The sequence below is a fragment of the Vespa crabro genome, chromosome 5, assembly GCF_910589235.1.
Source record: "Vespa crabro chromosome 5, iyVesCrab1.2, whole genome shotgun sequence".
Lineage (NCBI taxonomy): Eukaryota > Metazoa > Arthropoda > Insecta > Hymenoptera > Vespidae > Vespa > Vespa crabro.
This window is the reverse complement of record NC_060959.1, coordinates 6935593-6954931: the sequence shown is the minus strand read 5'-3', so window position 1 is coordinate 6954931 and position 19339 is coordinate 6935593. Positions and strand designations below refer to the sequence as shown.

Here is a 19339-nt window from a genome sequence, read left to right as displayed (position 1 = left end):
ATCTACCTATCGGCGTAAGTAAATTACACTTTAATAAAAATCGCAGATATGTATTTACACGTTGTGTCACAACAGGAATATCACTCACTTCGCGTCCTTTCGTCAACAGACAAAAGAGAAGACAAAAAAAGAATGGTAGAAAGAGAGTGAGATAGAGAGGAAGAGAAAAATAGAGATCGTCTGACATTTTTCGGTCCGAACCCTTCCGAGTCTTTTGAAACTTTCGAAGGTTCCATACCTTCGTGAGGAGATTCACGATTTTCTTTTTTTTTTTTCTTTTTTTTTTTTCATTCGTCCTGCGTCTAGGATGATCTCAAATTGAATTGATATGTCGATTTCAAAAACTCGAGAGAAATAAGGAACAGTCTTTTCATTGGTCTTTTTCATCTTTCAATATCAATTATCACCATCACAGTATCATCGATTCGGCATTAATATGAACAATCGACGAGATTCGAATTGATAAAATCGGTTTGTACTTATCCGATAGAAATTTGATCAGCGTTGACTTGGTATTCATAGGTACATCAGAAATAATATAGGTACTTTTGTTTAAACAGCGAAATATCGTCAACTCCCAGTGTCCTAAGAGTAATCCTCATCGTCTCTAATCCCTCCCAATTCTTTTATGAATTTGTTGATGTTTAATCAGATGTGCCTTTTGTCTGAATGCCTTGCCACAAACCTCGCACCTGAATGGTTTCTCTCCTGTGTGCGTCCTCAGATGAACCTTGATATTACTCTTATTAAGGAAGCCACGATTACAGATAGAACACCTGTGCACGGGTTTCTCTTTGCCACCTATCAGGCCTGAATCCGTGCCGTAAGGTAACGCTGTGGCACCAGAGGCTAGATTTTTTTTAGAAGTATTTTGAGAACCTGGCCCAGGTCGTGACCTTTTTCTCGGATGTGAAGGAGCAGCAAAGGAGGAATGAAGAAGATGATCTGGACTACAGGACGTCGAAACTCTGCCGGGTGGACTGACAGGTGGATAAGGACTTGTTGATGAAGGTGTCTCGCCGCAAGACGCGTTTTGTAGTCCAGCATTGCCAGCTTGTAACCTGGCTTGCAGAAGCGGAGCGTACCCGTGCGTGAGTAAACTCTGAAGAGTCGAACCATGCTGTTGAGCTTGCGTCGAAGGCGTCGCGGTTGCGTAAATTTGAGAATAGGGACTTGGAGAAGTGGTCTCCTGTGCCTTTGGCGAACAAGCAGTATCTATCCACTCGGCTATGTCGATCCAATCTCTGGAAGCATCAGGATCGTGCTCGGAACTAGGTCCGTTCCCACCACCGGGTACGGTCGTGTCCGCTATCGCTGACCCAATGATCTCCGCGATGTCCTCGATATCGTATTCGACTTGTTGCGTTGACTGGGGTAATTGCTGCTGTTGCTGCTGCTGCTGCTGTTGCTGTTGCTGCTGTTGCTGTTGCTGTTGTTGCTGTTGCTGCTGTTGATGTTGATGATGATGTTGATGCTGATGTTGATGTTGTTGATGATGCTGTGGTTGTTGTTGTTGTTGTTGTTGTTGTGATTGTTGGTGCTGCTGTTGTTGCTTTTGACTCGCTTGAGGACATGGTGTACTCGAGGAAACAACGGACGACTCGTAATACTCCTGATTGGAGGAAGGTGTCGGCGAGGAGGAAGGTAAGGACGGCCTTTGCGCCGACGAGGCGATCGTGTGATAATGATGACCAGGTATTCCGTTAATACTAAGGTGCCCAGTGTAGCCAGTAAATGGTGGTAAAGGTTTGAGTTCAGCTAAAGATTGCGCGGATGTAACACCGACTGACGTTCCTAAAAGTAGTGTATCCCACGTGTCGTGTAGACCAGCTGCAGTTTGTTTAACATCCGGTGGCTCAAGAAAGTCCGGTCCTGCAGCACCCCACGACGATAAAAGGAGATTGTCTACACCGACTACTTCGGCTGGTGAGCCACCGACAATAATTCCGCTTCCTTGGCTACTGTGAGGTGGCTCAACGCCGGTCGACGACAGATGAGGCGGTGCCGTTGGAGGCCCTGATTGCGTTTCGTACTTCATCTCGATGACAATATCTGCGGAGGGAGATATAACGCTAGATCCACTTGAGATTCTTGTTTGTTTCCGTCCACTGGTATTAACGATATCGTAAGGTGACGTGGTAGTCAGATCTTCGTTCTCATCAACTTCCAAGGTTTCCTGTGAGGATCGTGCTAACGTATAGTCGACTTTGATGTTGCGAACTAATTCTTGATCTCGTTCCTGCGACTGTTGTTCCTCTTCTAGCTTGATGCAACTTCTCGACAAGAGTTCTTCTTCACTATTGTCACCTCTGCAAGGTGATGAGGATATACGCGAGGTTGAAAGTAAGGTGCTAAGCAAGGACGTGTTAAAAGTTGATGTTGAATAAGTGGAGAGCGAATCCGAGGCAGATGATAAGGAAGCGTTACTCGCTTCCTCCGAACGAACTCGCGAGGGTTCCTCCGTTTTGATCCTCGCGTTAAGCGGCGAGAAAACGCCGTTCAATGAATCGGCCGTTGTGACGCTCGTCGTTGTGTTGATGGATCCGATTACGTTCCCGTGACTTCCCGACGACGAAGTCTCGCCGCTTGACAAACGTTCGGCGCTCTCTATCACCGATGTCGGTGCGAGAAGCGCCGAAAGTACCAAGTTACCGTTGTTGTTACTTCTCGACGTGGACGAGGTTTCCGGTGAAGAGGAGTTAATTCCGTACGTGATGCTCGAGCTGGAGCCTACGGCATCAGGTCCTCGCGTGTCCTGCGTGTGACCGAGGCCCGAGGTGGAACACACCGAGGCCGATGCCGAGGCGATACCGTAATTCGAACAGGAGCTTCTGTTAACTTGATGTTGGTGGTGGTGGTGGTGGTGGTGGTGGTGGTGGTGCTGCTGCTGCTGCTGCTGCTGCTGTTGTTGTTGTTGTTGTTGTTGTTGTTGTTGTTGTTGTTGTTGTTGTTGTTGTTGTTGTTGTTGTTGTTGTTGTTGTTGTTGTTGTTGTTGTTCCTGTTGTTGCAAAATCTGCTGATGGTGTACGTTCGAACTGTTCCGGCTCGCTGATGGAACGCAGAATTGAAAGCTGCCAGTGACGTTATCTGGTGGCCCCTCGTCGATCCTCGGCGGACCAGGTGTCGAGGGGAAGAGGGGACCAGGATTCCACCAGGGATCCACTCTACTGCCGGGGGTGCTGCAACCGCCAACGGCACCGCGGGAACCTGAAACACGAAAAAGAACCCACTTTGTACTCTTTCCGTACCTTCTTCGACGAAAGGAACATCGGTTACGATTCAATGTGATCCTTGATCGGTTATTGCGATTCTATTAACTTTAGGGAGACTTCGCGAATTCGTGCGAGTTAACGATCAAAGAGAAGAAAAGCGAAAAAGATTCGAGCCAGCGAACGAAGCATGTAGCACGCTCTCGTGCTCGGTACCGATGCCGATGGTTGTACAGTAGGTAGGTAGGTTGGTAGGTAGATAGGTAATTCTGTGGTAGGTTGATGCTTACACGTACACGCTTGTACGTGTACACACGTATCGTTAGGTTGGGTAGGCAGATACCACTTCTCTCGAGAAGAAAGACTTGCTCCCGCTAACTAGGTTAGTGGCACGCTAGCCAGCTACGGCCGAGTACACTCGGCCGACCAAATTGCCACCTTTAAAAATACATTTTTGCACGGCGAGCAACACGGAAGCTTTATTATTAATCGTCGTCAACGGGGGTCGTCTAAGAACGACACTTGCAACCTTTGGAGAACGTAATTCTATAAAATTTCGATACGCGTCACACGCACATCCGGCTGAGATGTTCTTTAATCGACATTTACAGGCAATCTTCTTTAAAAAAAAAAAAAGTCCGTGGCAACAGGTGAACGGATTTTAAATCAAGTCGCGAATTGCCGATCGAATACTCAAATTCTTCTCTTCCTGTCATGAATAAAACGCAAAAAGATCTCCTTTCCTCTCCTCTTTTCTTTTTTTTTTTTTTTTTTTTTTAGTTCTTTCTCAGCCGTTTCGGTGGTCTCTCTCGATCGACATATCCGCGTGGCCGTACCGGCACGTCATGAGAATCATACAAATGTTTCGAGTCCATTCCCGCTCTCTACTCTCCCAACGTTACTCTCGGCGTTACTCTCGGACAAGTATAAGCGGCAGGAGGAGAAGAGTCCGTCCTTGTCGTCGTTTAGAGTCCGTCCTTGTCAGGTGATGGTAGAGGCGGTCGTAGACTCATGTTGGAGGTGCATGATGTTGAACGAGGAGGGAAATGAGGGGAGTTTGGAGTAGAGAGAGGGAAGGAGCTCTCGTCGAGCCGTGACGTGTTCACCGCGTACCGTTATCCAATGGCGTGGATGTCGTTGAAGGAAGGCGAGTTCTCACAGAGTGGGGCAAACGGAACAAATTCGCGTGCTTATAGAACGACCAAGAGAAGAAGGAGAAAAGGTGCCGATCCAATGTGGGCCCACTTTTTCGGGCCTACGACAATGTCTCGATGAGCCACTTATCAATGAGATCAACGAATATCCGTGCCTGCAATGAATTCAGCCGTATCGATTTGCTCGGACCCATCATCGGGGTTTTACAGTTTCTGCTCGAATTTTACAACCATATCCCGCGAATATTTCAACAATTCTCAATCTTATAACCGGATTCGTGTATGGTTCATAACAATATGAAATCGATTGATTTTTGATTTAACACTAGTTTCGTTTCTGGAATAAATCTAAATATATCTAAATATAGTTATTCAATGAGATGAATCTATCTTTCTTGAAACATTTTAGAAATAACGGATATATATATATATACGATACATCAGTTGTTAATTAGACGAATATTGAATACGAACTCTTAGGAAGTTTTTCTTCTGGCTGTTGCAAGATCGTTCTATCGAATGATCATCTTACTTGGCTGATCCTTGGCTGAGCCGAAACTATACCGGTAGGACATACAGTGTATATAGCGAGGAACAAAAGTGGGTCGGAACACCGTTACAACTCGATGCTTGGTTAAAGCCTACGCAAATCGACTAGATTTTGCTCTATGGATGCCTTTCCTTTTCATCGCGAAAAATGAAACGTGTCTCCTCGAGTGACCTACATCGATCGTTATCACAATGGATCTTACAAAACAATGATATAGTTGTTATCGATGGAAAATTGACTAAACCGATAATTCAATTTCCATCATGTACTGTCATATTAGAGACAAATCTACTATGTATTTATTATGTGATAGATTGAAACACTTGTTCTCTTGATACTCAGTTAGACTATATTGCATTCATAATGGGAAATAAAAGTAGGTCGAAAAACCGTTACGGAGTCCGCCGACGAAAAGGAGATCCACGCAAAACCAGTTGGATTTTGCTAGCCGCGTACGAGCATGGCTTTCCTTTTCGTTACGAAAAATGGCGCGTGCGGATCGCGGTTCCCCACGATGACCTACATAAGTAAAAAGAAGTCGGAAATATCATTGTTGACGTTTTGTCGTTATTCTGATAGTCCCTAGTTTATTCGAAAAAAAAAACTTTGGAAAGAATTGAACGATCGATCGATAAAATATTTCAAGGATGCAAGACGAATAAATGAAATTCCATGGATCGTGGAATGCAGTAAAATTACAGTTAAACTGTATCTATCAGCCATACCCGTTGACTTTCGCGTTAATTCATTTTCTGATAGCCGCCATAAATGAGGGTATTATCTCTTATCTATTGTAGCGGTATATTTCAAAAGGTACCTTTCAACTCGAGTATTTAGGAGACTTCATTAGTTCTCGCAAAACTAGGAAGCGTACCCATGTGGGCATGGTACCTGTCTTATCGTAAAAATAAATTACTGTTTTAATGATCGATCAAATTTTTTTATTAACCAATGAAGGAATTAATTTTACGAGAGATGCATTGTTGTCTATCGATTTTCCTTAACAATTCATTAACTAATAGATAACACATGTAAAGTATATTCGATACAACGATACAATAATAACGAGCGAGTTCCTGTTTCACAAAGAACAACTGCTCCGGTATTCATTCCAATCGGCGCCATCAAAATGCAGAACGGCTAACGCGTATGATGTACGCGATTCAAAGGAGAGACCTGGTACCGCTCTACCCGTGGAGAAAGTGCGTCAGCCATTAAGGTAAAGGTTAAAGAAGATGAGGGCAAGGTGGAGGTAAAAGTCTCTTTCTTGAAATTGCTAATACGACGTATACCATCATATATTCTATAAATCTTAGAAACATATAAATACATATCGTTTCATCGATAATTTCATCGTTGAACTAATCAATGAAAGTCAATTTTAAAATGAAATATATTAATAATTGAAAGTAAATGTATTCTAAAAAAATAAATTCCATCGATTAAGAAATAAGATTAATCATATATTTATCTAAAAGATGTTTCATTCAATTCGATTATTTCAAACATTCCTTATTGTTTGTGTAAACATAAAAAATCATCTTCGCAGGAATATTTAAATATATTATATTTATCTTCAAATTGATTACAATCTAAAATATTTTTTTATACGATAGAGAGTGAACAATTCACGGATATTTCTAATATACAACGACAAATTCAAATCATCTGTTTTATTCGATTCAACATTTCGCAAGATATTTCGTAGACGTCATTTCACATTCAACATACATATAACTTTTGACGTTCTTTTAAGGAGCAAGAAAATAAGAAAAGAATCATAGTACTTCCTTTACTCGGCGTGTCGAGTCGAGAAAAGAAAAAAGTATAGAAGAAAGGAAGAAAGAAACGAATTTGATCGATAGTCACTTTTAGATAACATTCTGAAATGGATCTATAAAACATCATGGAGACAAATCGAGAATATACAGTTATGTACTTCTCGTGTATCGATATTCTATATTATGTATACATGTATAATACATATAGATATATTCAAACATCCTCCCACGAGATTTCATGCCGATATTTCTGGCTCTTTCTTTCTTTCTCTCTCCCTCTCTCTCTCTCTCTCTCTCTCTCTCTCTCTCTTTCTTTCTCTTTCTCTCTTTGATCAGGGGGAGAGACGTAGGCGACCGTGGACGGCCATGGACGAGGTTCGCGGTATGTATAGACACGCTTGCGGAACTGACGAGTCGGAAGCCCCCCTACCACATTGGAATACCGGTTAATGTGGTATACTGACCTACTCTTGGAGCACGACGGCACCACTGGAAATACCCCTCCATTACTGTTGTTCTTCCATCTCTTTTTCTCTCCCTCCCTCCCTCTCCATCTCTCTCTCTCCTTATCTCTCCCCTGTTTCTTCTCTTCCTCTTTCCTCTCTCTTTCCTACTCTGTCACGCATTCCCTTTCTCTCCCCCCATCGTTGCTATTTATCTCTTTCTCTCTCTCTTTCTCTGTCTCTTCCTTTCTCCCTCCCACCCTTCCTCTCTTGCATCTCTGCTATGTCCGTCCATCCATCTCTCTCTCTCTCTCTCTCTCTCTCTCTCTCTCTCTCTTATCTACCTATCTATTTATCTCTATCTCTATTTCTCTTTGTCTCTTACTCACTCACTCTCTCGGTCGCACTCCTCTTTCTCGAGTGCTCGGTATTCGTACTTCGTTGAGTGCAAAAAAGAACTCTACTCGCTCCTCTCTTTATAGCTCTCACTCTTTTCTCCGTCCACCTCTCTTTTTTCCCCTTCAGACGTTCCTACTCCTCCTCCACCTCCTCCTCCTCTTTCTGAATTTTTTTTCCTTATTTTTTTTCTCCCCACTTTTTTCATTACCCTCCTCCCCTTTCCCTTCTACTCAGTTTTCTATCTTCTCCACCTGATTATTACGTACAAGTAAAAGGTAATGGCTATTATATTTCGAGACGTTAAAACTATGGTGAATTCTCGCAAGTTGTACCGAAGAATTCGAGTATGTCTGGTGTGGTAAGTAAGTAAGTAAGTAAGAAGTATGCGAGAAAAGGAGCAGGATCGTGGCACTGGCACGAATCGATAATGAATCGACGTGTCGAGGAGCAACGAACCGCGTTGCAATAAGTCAACGAGCTCGAGCCAACACGTCGACTTACTGCTCTCCCCCACTCGTTTCCCCTAAGGAAGTCAATCCGGAGAAATTTCACCGCGAAGTCTAACAGCCTCCCATCGTCTTCTTCCAAGTTTCCTCGTCGTCCACATCTTTTCTACGCGTTGACTCTATTACCTCTCTCGCGGTTGCTATCTATGTTGAATTCCGAATACCTAATGCCCCCTCTGTGTCGGCTTATAAATGTCAAAGAAGCACATTGGCCGAAGACGTATAGATACGATGAGTATATATATATATATATATATATATATATATACGTTCTGGGTCGACGACATCATCCTATCCAACCACGTTACTTTCTGCGAATATACGATCCGATGGATCGGAAATGGGTCGGTGTTCTACACAGGTGGAAGCACGAGAACGATTTCACGTACTCGAACTTGTTGTTAGACGTTAGAACACAACAGATCTCTCTCTCTCTCTCTCTCTCTCTCTCTCTTTCTTTCTTTCTTTCTGTCTCTGTCTCTCTCTCTCTCTCTCTCTTTCTTTCTCTCTGTCTCTGTCTCTGTCTCTCTCTCTCTCTCTCTCTCTCTCTCTCTCTCTCTCTCTTCCTTTCCTTCCCTCTCTCTTTCTCTAAGCTCTAAACAATCTTTACCTTTTATTCTTAAATTCTTTTTTTTAAATATTTTATGTAAAGGTCCAATTGATTGTACGGATAATTTATGAAAGATAATTTATTAAAGATGTCACGTAGAAAAAATAAAACTATATTTTATTAAGTTTTAAGGATATTTCTATTTCTCTTTTCTTTTTCTTTTTTTTTTTTTTATTGCTGGTTTAAACATACGGTCACAATTGTACCTCCTTCAATTGTTTCCCCATAAAATTTAAAATTTGAAAAGACCTAATATATCCGACTTAACGAAAGACTGACAATTGTTATAGTACACTGTGTTGGAGGATCCTCCTTTATGACACGGTTACGAGTACCCGTTATTGCCTGTTGGGTTTCAGTGCCGGGTCCCACTGACACGTTAAGAACGATACGCCGGAATGGTCAATACAAGATAAAGATAATTACAATGTTCGAGATTTATTTCTTTAAAATTCATTAATTTTGTTTATATTATTGAAAACGATAAATAACGACAATGAATAATAAAAACATACAAGATCATATGAATTATGTTTCTCTCCTTTCTTAAAAAAAAAAGAAAAAAAAAAAAAGAAAAAAAAAATCTGAGAAAAGAAAAATCGTTAGATTCCATTCAATTTCGCAGTAAAATTCTCATCACGCGACTTGAGTCTAGATACTTTGGTTTCTAGAGTCTTCGACTTCTTACTAGGTCGATCCAATAGCACTCTCTAAATATCTCCCTCTTGTTCTTTAAACACCATTGATAATTATGATATAAAAATCATAATTATCATTATTTTTTTTAGATCGGAAAAAATTTAAAGAGTATTTCAGATCTCAACGAATTTACAAAGTTATTTCGTAGGCGCAGGAACTATTAATTCAATTCCTAGCAATTGCAGAAAATTTTGCATACACGTCGAACGAATAAAAAAAAAACAAAAAAAAAAACAAAAAAAGAACAAATAAAGTACTTACATATGAGCAACGTGGTATCCAGAGTGAAATTGTTGGTGTCCTCTGGACCTTCTCTCTTATGAATCCAATCCACAGAAATAGGAAGATATGCACTTTGCAACGCGTGAATTCGATAGCTTCGAAATAGCTCGTATCGAACACTTCTACTTTATTTTTTGATTTCGTTCTTCTTTTTTTTTACGCGTTCTCTTTTTTTATACGTTATCCACAAAATCGACTTAATGGAAATAACGTTCGTCTAATGTTTATCTCATTAGTTTAGTAAAAAAGGAAATACGCGCACGATGTACAGAGCAACAAGTGAGATGACCTCAAGATGATAAAGTTCGGGAGGTATCCTTAAACGAGATGATACAATGGAAATAGTACAATGTCCGCGCACTAGTTTTTACAGGACGAATCAGGGTCAACGGAAGGAGAGGGATTTAATCCTCTTCGATCTTTCCTTGTTGTTTTCGTCGCCGTCCCTATGATCGACCGAGAAACCCGGAAACGTGGGAAGGAGAGGACCACGGTACTTTCACTGCGCTCTTCTTTCAGTCGATCATCCGATTCCTCCGTGTTCTTTTTCTTCTCCTTCTTCTTCCTTCTCCTCCTCCTCCTCTTCTTCTTCTTCTTCTTCTTCTTCTTCTTCTTTTTCTTTTTCTTTTTCTTCTTCCTCTTCCCCTTCCTTCTTCTTTTTCTTCTTTTCCTTTTCCTATTTCTTTCCCCTTTCTGTTCACAATCACGCGACGTGGATCAGGAAGAACTCCCACGGGACACGATCTTTGACCTTATCCAACCTCTCCTCCCGTACTCCCTCGAGCAACGTCGATAGTATTCGTTCATCAGCCTCCCTATGGTCCTCATCGGCCGAAGACCTTCTTCTCACACCTTCTTCGATAACAATAAGAAGCACGATTGATCGTTTAAACGGCTGATCAATGTGAGTTATCTTTCCAACGTATATAATATATTCTTGTATATATCTGTGTATGTATGTATGTATATATGTATGTATGTATATATATATGTATGTATGTGTATCTTTCACAAAAAAAAATATCCAACGATATTCACTCGATCTTCTTCACTGATTGTAAACAATCTTTCTTATTCAAGAGGAAAGAAAGAGAAACAAACAAATAGATTGAAAGATGCACCTCAAGAAATGAATTAATTTCAAATTTAAAAGAACATCGGTTCTCTTATCTCAATTGATTCTTATATTCCTCTATCGATTCACTAACTTTTTAGCACAAACCAGGCCTTCTAGTTTTCAATGCTTGCTCTCTAATCTCTTCTCGACGTGCCCGTGTGACAGGAAATAATTAAGAGAGAAAGAGAAAGAGAAAAACACAAACAAAGAGAGAAATATTTATATGTATCTATATATATATATGTATATATATATATATATATACACACACACACATATATATATACATATATATACATATATATATATATATATATATATATATATATAGAAAGAGAGAGAGAGAGAGAGGTACAGAGAAAGACAGAGGTAGAGAGAGAGAGAGAATGAGAGAGCTAGCTTGACAGGCCCACTGGACAAGATAAAACTTATTCCTAAAAGTAGACGAGGAAGAAACGAACTGAATGGGCTGTTGGCCCTTACTGCGACGGGCCTTACTCGTTACCGAGCGGCAGGGACCCCTACTTCGAAAGGCCTCCGTATTGCCTCTACCGTTCAACCCCCACTCGACCCCCCATGCGATCCCCACTTCACAGAGTCGACTTCACGACTCTATTTCCTCCTTCTCTTCTTTCTCCTCTTTCTTCTCCTTCTCCTTCTACTCTTATTCTCCTTCCCCAGCATCTCCCTGAGCCCTGACGTCTTCTTCATCCCTACTCTGCCCAACGCTGCTAGCTACTGTTCGCTTCCAACACCAAAAATCATCGATCTTATGAAACCTAGACAAATCTTTTACTAATTACGGAAATGATTAGTTCTCGATTCTTTTTAAATGTTTCAAAAATAAACTTAAATGTAAAGTGGAATTTCATGGTCCTTAAATTTATTACTCGTTTTTTTCGGAGAAATAAAACAATCGATATGATTTTTTAATTAACAAAAAAAAATAATTAATGGAGCGGACGGTGAATGTTTTTCATGCGTCGATTATAAAGAAAGAATTATTATTGTTGTTGTAAATATTATTATTATTATTATTATTATTATTATTATTATTATTATTATTATTATTATTATTATTATTATTGTTGTTGTTGTTGTTGTTGTTGTTGTTGTTGTTTTTAGAATAAATAAATGTAAAAGAAAATTCATTCGAAGCACTTTAAAATATTTATACGAGTTAACGATTAAATTTGATTATCGTATAAAATTGATTTAAATTACAGTTTTTAAATCTATAATCATTATCTTGATAATTTCAAGTGGAAAAGAAGCCACCCTTTTTGTGTAGCTTCTCTCGTTCTTACGCAAGTGACACTCGCTCGATAGAAATCACGACAAACACGCAAGCATTACTTATTAATTTGTAACCACGAACTGAGCTCCGATAAATTGCACGCAACTTATTAGATCCGGCACGTTCCTCGAGAAACACACTTGTGCACGATATCTCACTAGTACGATCATAAAAATAATAATTACAACAATAATTCGATTCGAGTAGCGTAGATATGTATCTATACCAAAAATGTTTTTAAAATTCATTTAAAAACTGCGTTCTTTCTCTTTTTTTTTTTCTTTTTTTCTTTGATAGAATTTTAAATCATATAAGTATACTTACTTTTTTATACAATTTTTATCCTTGTAGACGTGTTTTTATACAACAATTTAATATACTTTTCTTTTGAGACGTATCTACAATACAAATTATTTATAACAAATAATTAGATATCCAATTTGTATTAAATTTAAATTTATTAAATTTATTATATATAATTTTTACGAAAACTCATTTTTAATGCATTGCAAAAATCTCATGTAAATATCAATAATTAAGGGATTATAAACATTTAAAATGAAATCAGCAAAGCCAAGTGCCATTAATAATCGACTCCCACGACAATTAAAATATGCTAATTTGTTAAATTGCTTTCATTTTTGAAACGGTTAGACGAACCGAGACAAAGCTTAGAATATCGAAGGAGGCCGCTCGTTATCTGTGATCCAAGACGTACACAAAGTAAAGGGATGTTCTTACGCTTTCAGCACATACCTCGTCATGCTTGTTTATCCTACACCATTCGGCTTGTGCACTTCTGACACATTGAATACGCCGCCTTAGTTCTCTCTAGCAATATTATTGCATTGGACTGTAATAAACAACTCGTAAGCCAAAATTCAGAAGAAAAAAAAAAAAAACACTCGTTAAATTTCCCTCAAATTGGTCGATCCTTCGCAAAGACGCAAAAAAAAGTAAAACCAAGAATGAACCCTTTGAATACGTTCAAGGTCCGCAATACAATTATAAAAACTAATTTGTGCCAGTCGTGTTTGGCCTAGAGATGAAAAACGGGACTTTGAAAGATTTCAGGAAATAAACAATGATAAAAAGAAAACAAAAAAAAATAAATAAGCACAAAAAAAGGGTTACCAACGGTCAACGAAAGAACGTTAAAACCACCGATATAGTCCCATACTGGAAGGACCACCGTTGCACTTTTTTTTTCTCTCTCTTTTTTTCCTCCTTCTTTTTCTTCCTCTTCTTTTCGCTTAAGAGTTAAACTGTAATCCCGTTGAAGAAGTTGGACGGTCCTGTTGCAATTGGCCTCACCGTTAACGGTAGTATAAATTCCCGCGCCCCGTCCCTCTTTTTTTCTTACGCTTTTCTGTTTTGTTTTTTCTTTCGTTTTCTTATCCTGAAAGAGAAATATATGGACGTCTGACAACCGAAATATGCGTATACATTTCGAACGTCCTTCTCTCTCTCTCTCTCTCTCTCTCTCTCTCTCTCTCTCTCTCTCTCTCTCTCTCTCTCTCTCTCTCTCTCTCTCTCTCTCTCTCTCTTTTCGTTACTTTATTAATCAATCTCGTGAGCACACAATTTCAGATCCTACATCAGGTCCTTCATTTTCTTTTTTAAACAAATGCTCTTTTCTACTGATAAGAAAACAAGACATTGAAAATCTCTTTTCTCTCTCTTTCTCTCTTTTCCTTTCATCTCATCGATTGAGAACATATCGTAATGGCAGCCGATTAACGCGTGGCCATTCTTTTCCTCGATCAGCTAGGAACAACGATGAAGAATTCGGACTGCGGAACGGCAGCCCCACTTCTGCACAACTAGTCGGTTACACTTTCGTTGTTGCGACTAGTGGTACCATTCGCCAACCGTATTCCACCTTCGTCGAAGAATCGTCGAGTAAATTGAAATAAATCTATTCTCTGATATGAGCAATGTTTGTTAATAAATACAATGGCCTTGAAACGAGAAAATATGCAAAGAGCGATTAGATATATTGCATAAATATATCATATGTAGAAATTTGTTACTAAGCAATACTGTCAATTACTATAGTAAAGATATTAGTAACTATATATGAAGTTTATATTAATTATAGAAAGATTTATTTTTTGAATTCATTTAAAAATTATATATATACATATATATATATATATATATATATATATATATATATATATATTTAGGTATATATACATTATACATCGTTTCAAAAACATATTTTTCTAAGATTAAGATAAAGATGATGTTTTCATTTTTATTTTGTTGAGATTTTGCATGGATTGATATGTCAAAATATTTTCTGGTATTTTTGGGAATACGAAAGATAAGTAAATAATCGAAGAGATAAGTAGATAAAAAGTACATTCAAACAATAGATTGACTCAATATATTTATTAATAGATAAGAAACAACAAAAAGAAATTTGAGGATTCATTAAATCAAGTTATATTCGATTAGATTATATATAATTTATAGATATAAATATATATTGTGATAGTGTTGTATATTACAATATATAGACAGGTAGTACAATTCAATATCATTATCGTTGAAGGAAGCTGATGACTATATCTTTCTTGATAAGTTTTGTTGTAATTTTATGAAATATGTATTTTAAAGAGAAAAAAAAGAAAGAAAATATTTTCTATTTAGTTCAAATGATAAGAATCATAAAATATTTTTTAGATAAAAATCGTAAATAAAGAAATCAATTTAATCCTTTTATTTACATTGATTACGATTTTACGATATAAATAATTTTTCTTTCATCTAATATTTGCAACATATGGCTTTTCTTTTTATGATAACATTTATTTATAATAAAATAGAATATATTTTACACTAAAAGTATTAAATATTTATATTATAACGTTATTCACAAAAATACAAGTAATACAAAAAATGCAAGGTCTCTTTTTAGTATATGTTTCTATCTTTTTCACAAGAAGATTTGGCAAAAGTTAACCTTCAAGACTAAACGTGTCCGAGGAATATAAATATAAAAGGAAAACATGTGTGTAGCAGACGTAGAGTGTATTTAGAAGGAAACATTGAAAGATGACAATGGTCACGCGCCCAGAATGTGCCACGTTCGATGACCCTCTCAAAATATTGAGTAGGTATCTTTTATGTTGTCTTTCTTCTAAAAAAGAAAATAAAAAAAAAGAATTCGCAACGGAAAATTGTATATCTCTTTCCAGATGTGTTAACAAACAGAACAAACAATGACAAACATTGTACATGTTGTCTCCTTCTATTGCGAAAAATATAATACAATCACGTAACAGACTTATCACGTTAACCGATAGATCGGTAACAAGGACTACAGTGAAGGACTACGTTGAAAGGACAATATGTTAGAACACGTGTCGTTATCGTCCTTCAAGAAAAGCAATAGTGTCGTGCGACTTCAATAAATCAGGCCAATGTAAACGTAAATTGTTTCAACGATTATAACGATGAAACGAACAGAAAGGAAAATATATATATATATATATATATATATATATATATATATATGTATCTTGAAAAAAAAAGTCCAAGAGCTACTTGTGACGCCTAACGAGCGCACCATAAGGAAACAATTATTCAAAAGTAAAGAGAGATTCGAATCATCGACACTTAAGAACGTTTCAAGGCGCGAGTAATAAAACACACCTAAGCAAATCGAAATGCTCCCGCTATTGAAGCATTTTGATGTTCTACAATATATATCATTACCTTGATATATCTATATCTATTTGTTTGTGAGACTGTCACTTTTTTCCTGGTTTCTCGATCATTGGCCGTCACGATGCACTGTGAAGGCAAGAAGAAAATATCGTTCGATGTAAAAAAAAAAAAAAGTACCTAATTAGCTGGATTATTGCCTTTGCCACGCGTTCGTGAACTCAATAAAGATTATTAATGACTATACGAAGGTTTTCAATCTCGACAATATTCAATAATGTTAATATCTGTTTCTTCTTTTTTCTTTTTTTTTCCTTTTCTTTTTTTTTTTTTTTTTAATTCATTTAAATATCTTTACATTTTCCATCTTATATCTTTTTATATATATGAGAATTGATTCTCGTATTGTTATTATGATTTATAATGAAATCTTTGTAAAGTATATGGTTAGAAATTTTATGTTAAAACGTTTTTTCTTTTCATTAAGAATAATTATTTTTTAATTTTTGTTATAATATTTTATCCTTTTTTTGCTTAATTACTTTATCAAACGATTATCTACACATAATATTCGCAAATTTATATTAGAACGTTGAAAATGTCTTTGTAATTCAAACGTTAAAGGTAAGAAAATATTTTCCTTTAAGATGGTATTGGACCACCCGGAAATACGGCGTGTGAAATAAAAGGAAAAGCATGACTTTGACAACGAACTCGTCCCCAATACCTCTCTCCCTTAAAAAAAAAAAAAAAAAAAACTTTCTTCCGGGTGGAAATCCCATATAGAATTATGGAAAGGGCATAAATAATCTGCCCTCTCAGTTTACTCGTTTCTCTTCCACGCTAAGTAGTACGAGTCTAAATATTGCGAGGCACGATTTCTTACGGTCGACCTGTTCACGCTGAGTTTTCGAGATGCCGATAGAAAATATTTCCCCGCGCACAATTTTTCACGGTATTCATCCAAAAAAATTCTCTTTTCGACACCGACTACTTTCGGTATCGTCATCGGAATGCGTCCATTCGATTTCCACGTTCATTTCACTCTTGCACAGATACATCTCACAATGTATCACACATGACAAGACGATAATACGTGCTTTCGTTCCTTTTTTATTTTCTTATTTTTTTATTTTTTTTATTTCGTAAACTAATTTTAAATGTAGCTCTAGAAATGTACAATTATACAGTAGAGTAACTTTTGTTATAAGAGAAATGATATATAGCATATAATTATGTGCTCAACGATATTATAAATATAATTGGTATTATGTAGATATATTTATATGATGTAACTTTATTATATAAGTTGTGAAACTATTTCAAAAAGAAAAAATATTTTTAAAAATGTTAGAACCGTCTAAGATTTAATACTATATATGACATTAATTAATATATTAAAAAATTTTCAAAATATCTTTTATTCTCATGGAAGTGTTATGATAATAAATTTCAAAATATTTTACCGAATAATATAAGACAAGAAAAAAGATATTGTAAAATTCTCAACTAATAGATTTATTACTGTAAACAAGACTCAGTACGCTATGTTCAATTTAGAATATAATAAATAAATAATAGACTCTAATATCCATTGTAATCGTATAGTTTTTACGATGCAAACCTTTTCAAAAGATCGTTTTATAAATCGCAATTATAAACTTGTTTTAAGTTTATCTTGCGAGTTAAAAACTCGTTGATAAATTATTTGATTTAGGAAAAAAATTTAATTTTAAATGTAGATAAAATTTAACCATGTCTAATAAAAAAAAAATATCCACGATATTTTGTTCGAACGTTGAAATAAATTTTAAATGCATGAATCCACATTACTTATATTGCTCAAAAATCAAACGAATATTTTTAGTAAAGTTAGAAAATATCTGCTAGTGTCGTAAATAATAATTGAACAGATCTTTTTAAAGATTTTTCATCGACGTTATTTTTCTCGCTTAACAATGAAACGAAAACTTGTTTTTCTCCTTTTAAAATTGGAAACTCTGTCAACTAAAGGTTGTTCAAAATTTACGGTAGTTTTAAAAAAGAACGGTTTGCGGCATTCAATGTGGCCACTTTAAACTGTTAGGTTTTACCTTAATAACCAACTATTCACCTAATCGATATTGTTAAATAACCTTGACCCGTATGATGGTACAGTAAAATTACCGTAAAACATTAAAAATAAACTTCATAATTCTTTTATTTTTTAGATCATTTTGACCTACACAAATTTATGAAGGTTTAATTGGAATTGTAAAATAACAAAAGGTTGATAAAATAAGTGAAATAACCAAAGATAATAACAATGATATTATTATTATGTTTCAACGTTACACACACATACACACACAAACACACATACCTATGTATAATACATACTTTCTATTTATTTCTCTTTCCCTTTTTTCTTGTATAATTAATTATATTTATCGAAATATCTCTTTTTGAAAAATACAAACATGAAAATATTTTTAAATTGTTAAAAATTGAAATATTTTGCATGATACGACATATTACGCTGATGGAAAAGGTCACGAGCGAAAATGTTTGAACCACGATGGCTACCGAGCATCCTTTCATTACTTTTCACGACCCTTAGGACACTTGTACACTTTACCAATGCAATTCGAGCCAGTGTTAGTTAGAAAATACCCCCCCCGTTGTTCAAGGTCGTAAATTTTCCAATTCTTGATGGACAGGTAAAATCGTAAATTTTCACGGATACATAGTGGTTTACGATATCCCTTAAACCGAACATAAAAGACTTGACGTTTCAAAATTACTTCATCAAAAATTTTATTTTTTTTGACGTTTGAATCTATTAAAATAAATTGCGGTTAATTCAATAATTTTGAAATACAAGTTAACAATTATCCGTGAAAAATTAACAAATATTCAGTATATCACATATTCGAAAAAAATAAAAATTGTTTTCAAGAGTAATCTGATGAAATGATACGTACTAAAATATTTAAACTATCGTATAAAACGAAAATTATCTTTTTCATATGAGTAATAATAGAGAACATAACTCATTAGATTATATTCTCAGTAAATACTACTTCGGATTTCCATAAATCATCGATCAATTATTGAAAAGCTGTTAATTGGGAAAAAAAAAAAAAAAGAAAAAGGAAATAAGGAAGGGAAAAAGGAAGAAAAAGAAAAAAATGTCAACGGGTCTTTGATAGTAGCGAAGAAAAAGCAAGTTCGATCGGCCTTGGCAAGGACTCGACAAGCTTGCATTCTCCTATTAAGAAGCAGCTGAGTATATTCGATGTATATAGCATCACATATATATATAAATATATATATATATATATATATATATATGCATGTATATATCTATATATCTACTTCGTACGTGTTACATTCGACGAAGCATAGAGTGAAAACGCCGATGTTAGACACTCAACCAATCATCGAGCTACTTTACCGGCATGTTCCTTGTCTCGAAGTATCACGCACATGTGCTTGCATACGTGCGATCGTACAGGTGGGCCCCTCTTGGCTAATCCCCACCACTTGTCATCCTATTATCAAGGGAATAGTGGGGATATAGAATGGCCCAAAAGTGGGGGTATACGCTTACACATCGACGTTCGACCGAACGCGGA

General features: G+C 36.5%; 1 protein-coding gene across 1 annotated transcript; it reads right to left on the bottom strand.

Annotated features, from left to right (window-relative positions):
* LOC124424343 (ras-interacting protein RIP3) lies at window positions 1–12811 on the bottom strand. Its single transcript, XM_046963251.1, has 3 exons — window positions 12804–12811; window positions 9613–9755; window positions 1–3207 (listed from the first exon to the last, which is right to left on the bottom strand). Exons 1-3 carry the CDS (start codon window positions 12809–12811, stop codon window positions 608–610), a joined length of 2751 nt encoding a protein of 916 aa, XP_046819207.1. The 3' UTR covers window positions 1–607.
* Between the last annotated feature and the right edge of the window lie 6528 nt (window positions 12812–19339).

Excerpts from the sequence above, each read along its gene's own strand:
- LOC124424343 (XM_046963251.1), bottom strand. Across the intron at positions 3,208-9,612 it reads GGATACCACGTTGCTCATAT|GTTCCCGCGGTGCCGTTGGC; the intron begins GTAAGTACTTTA and ends TTCGTGTTTCAG.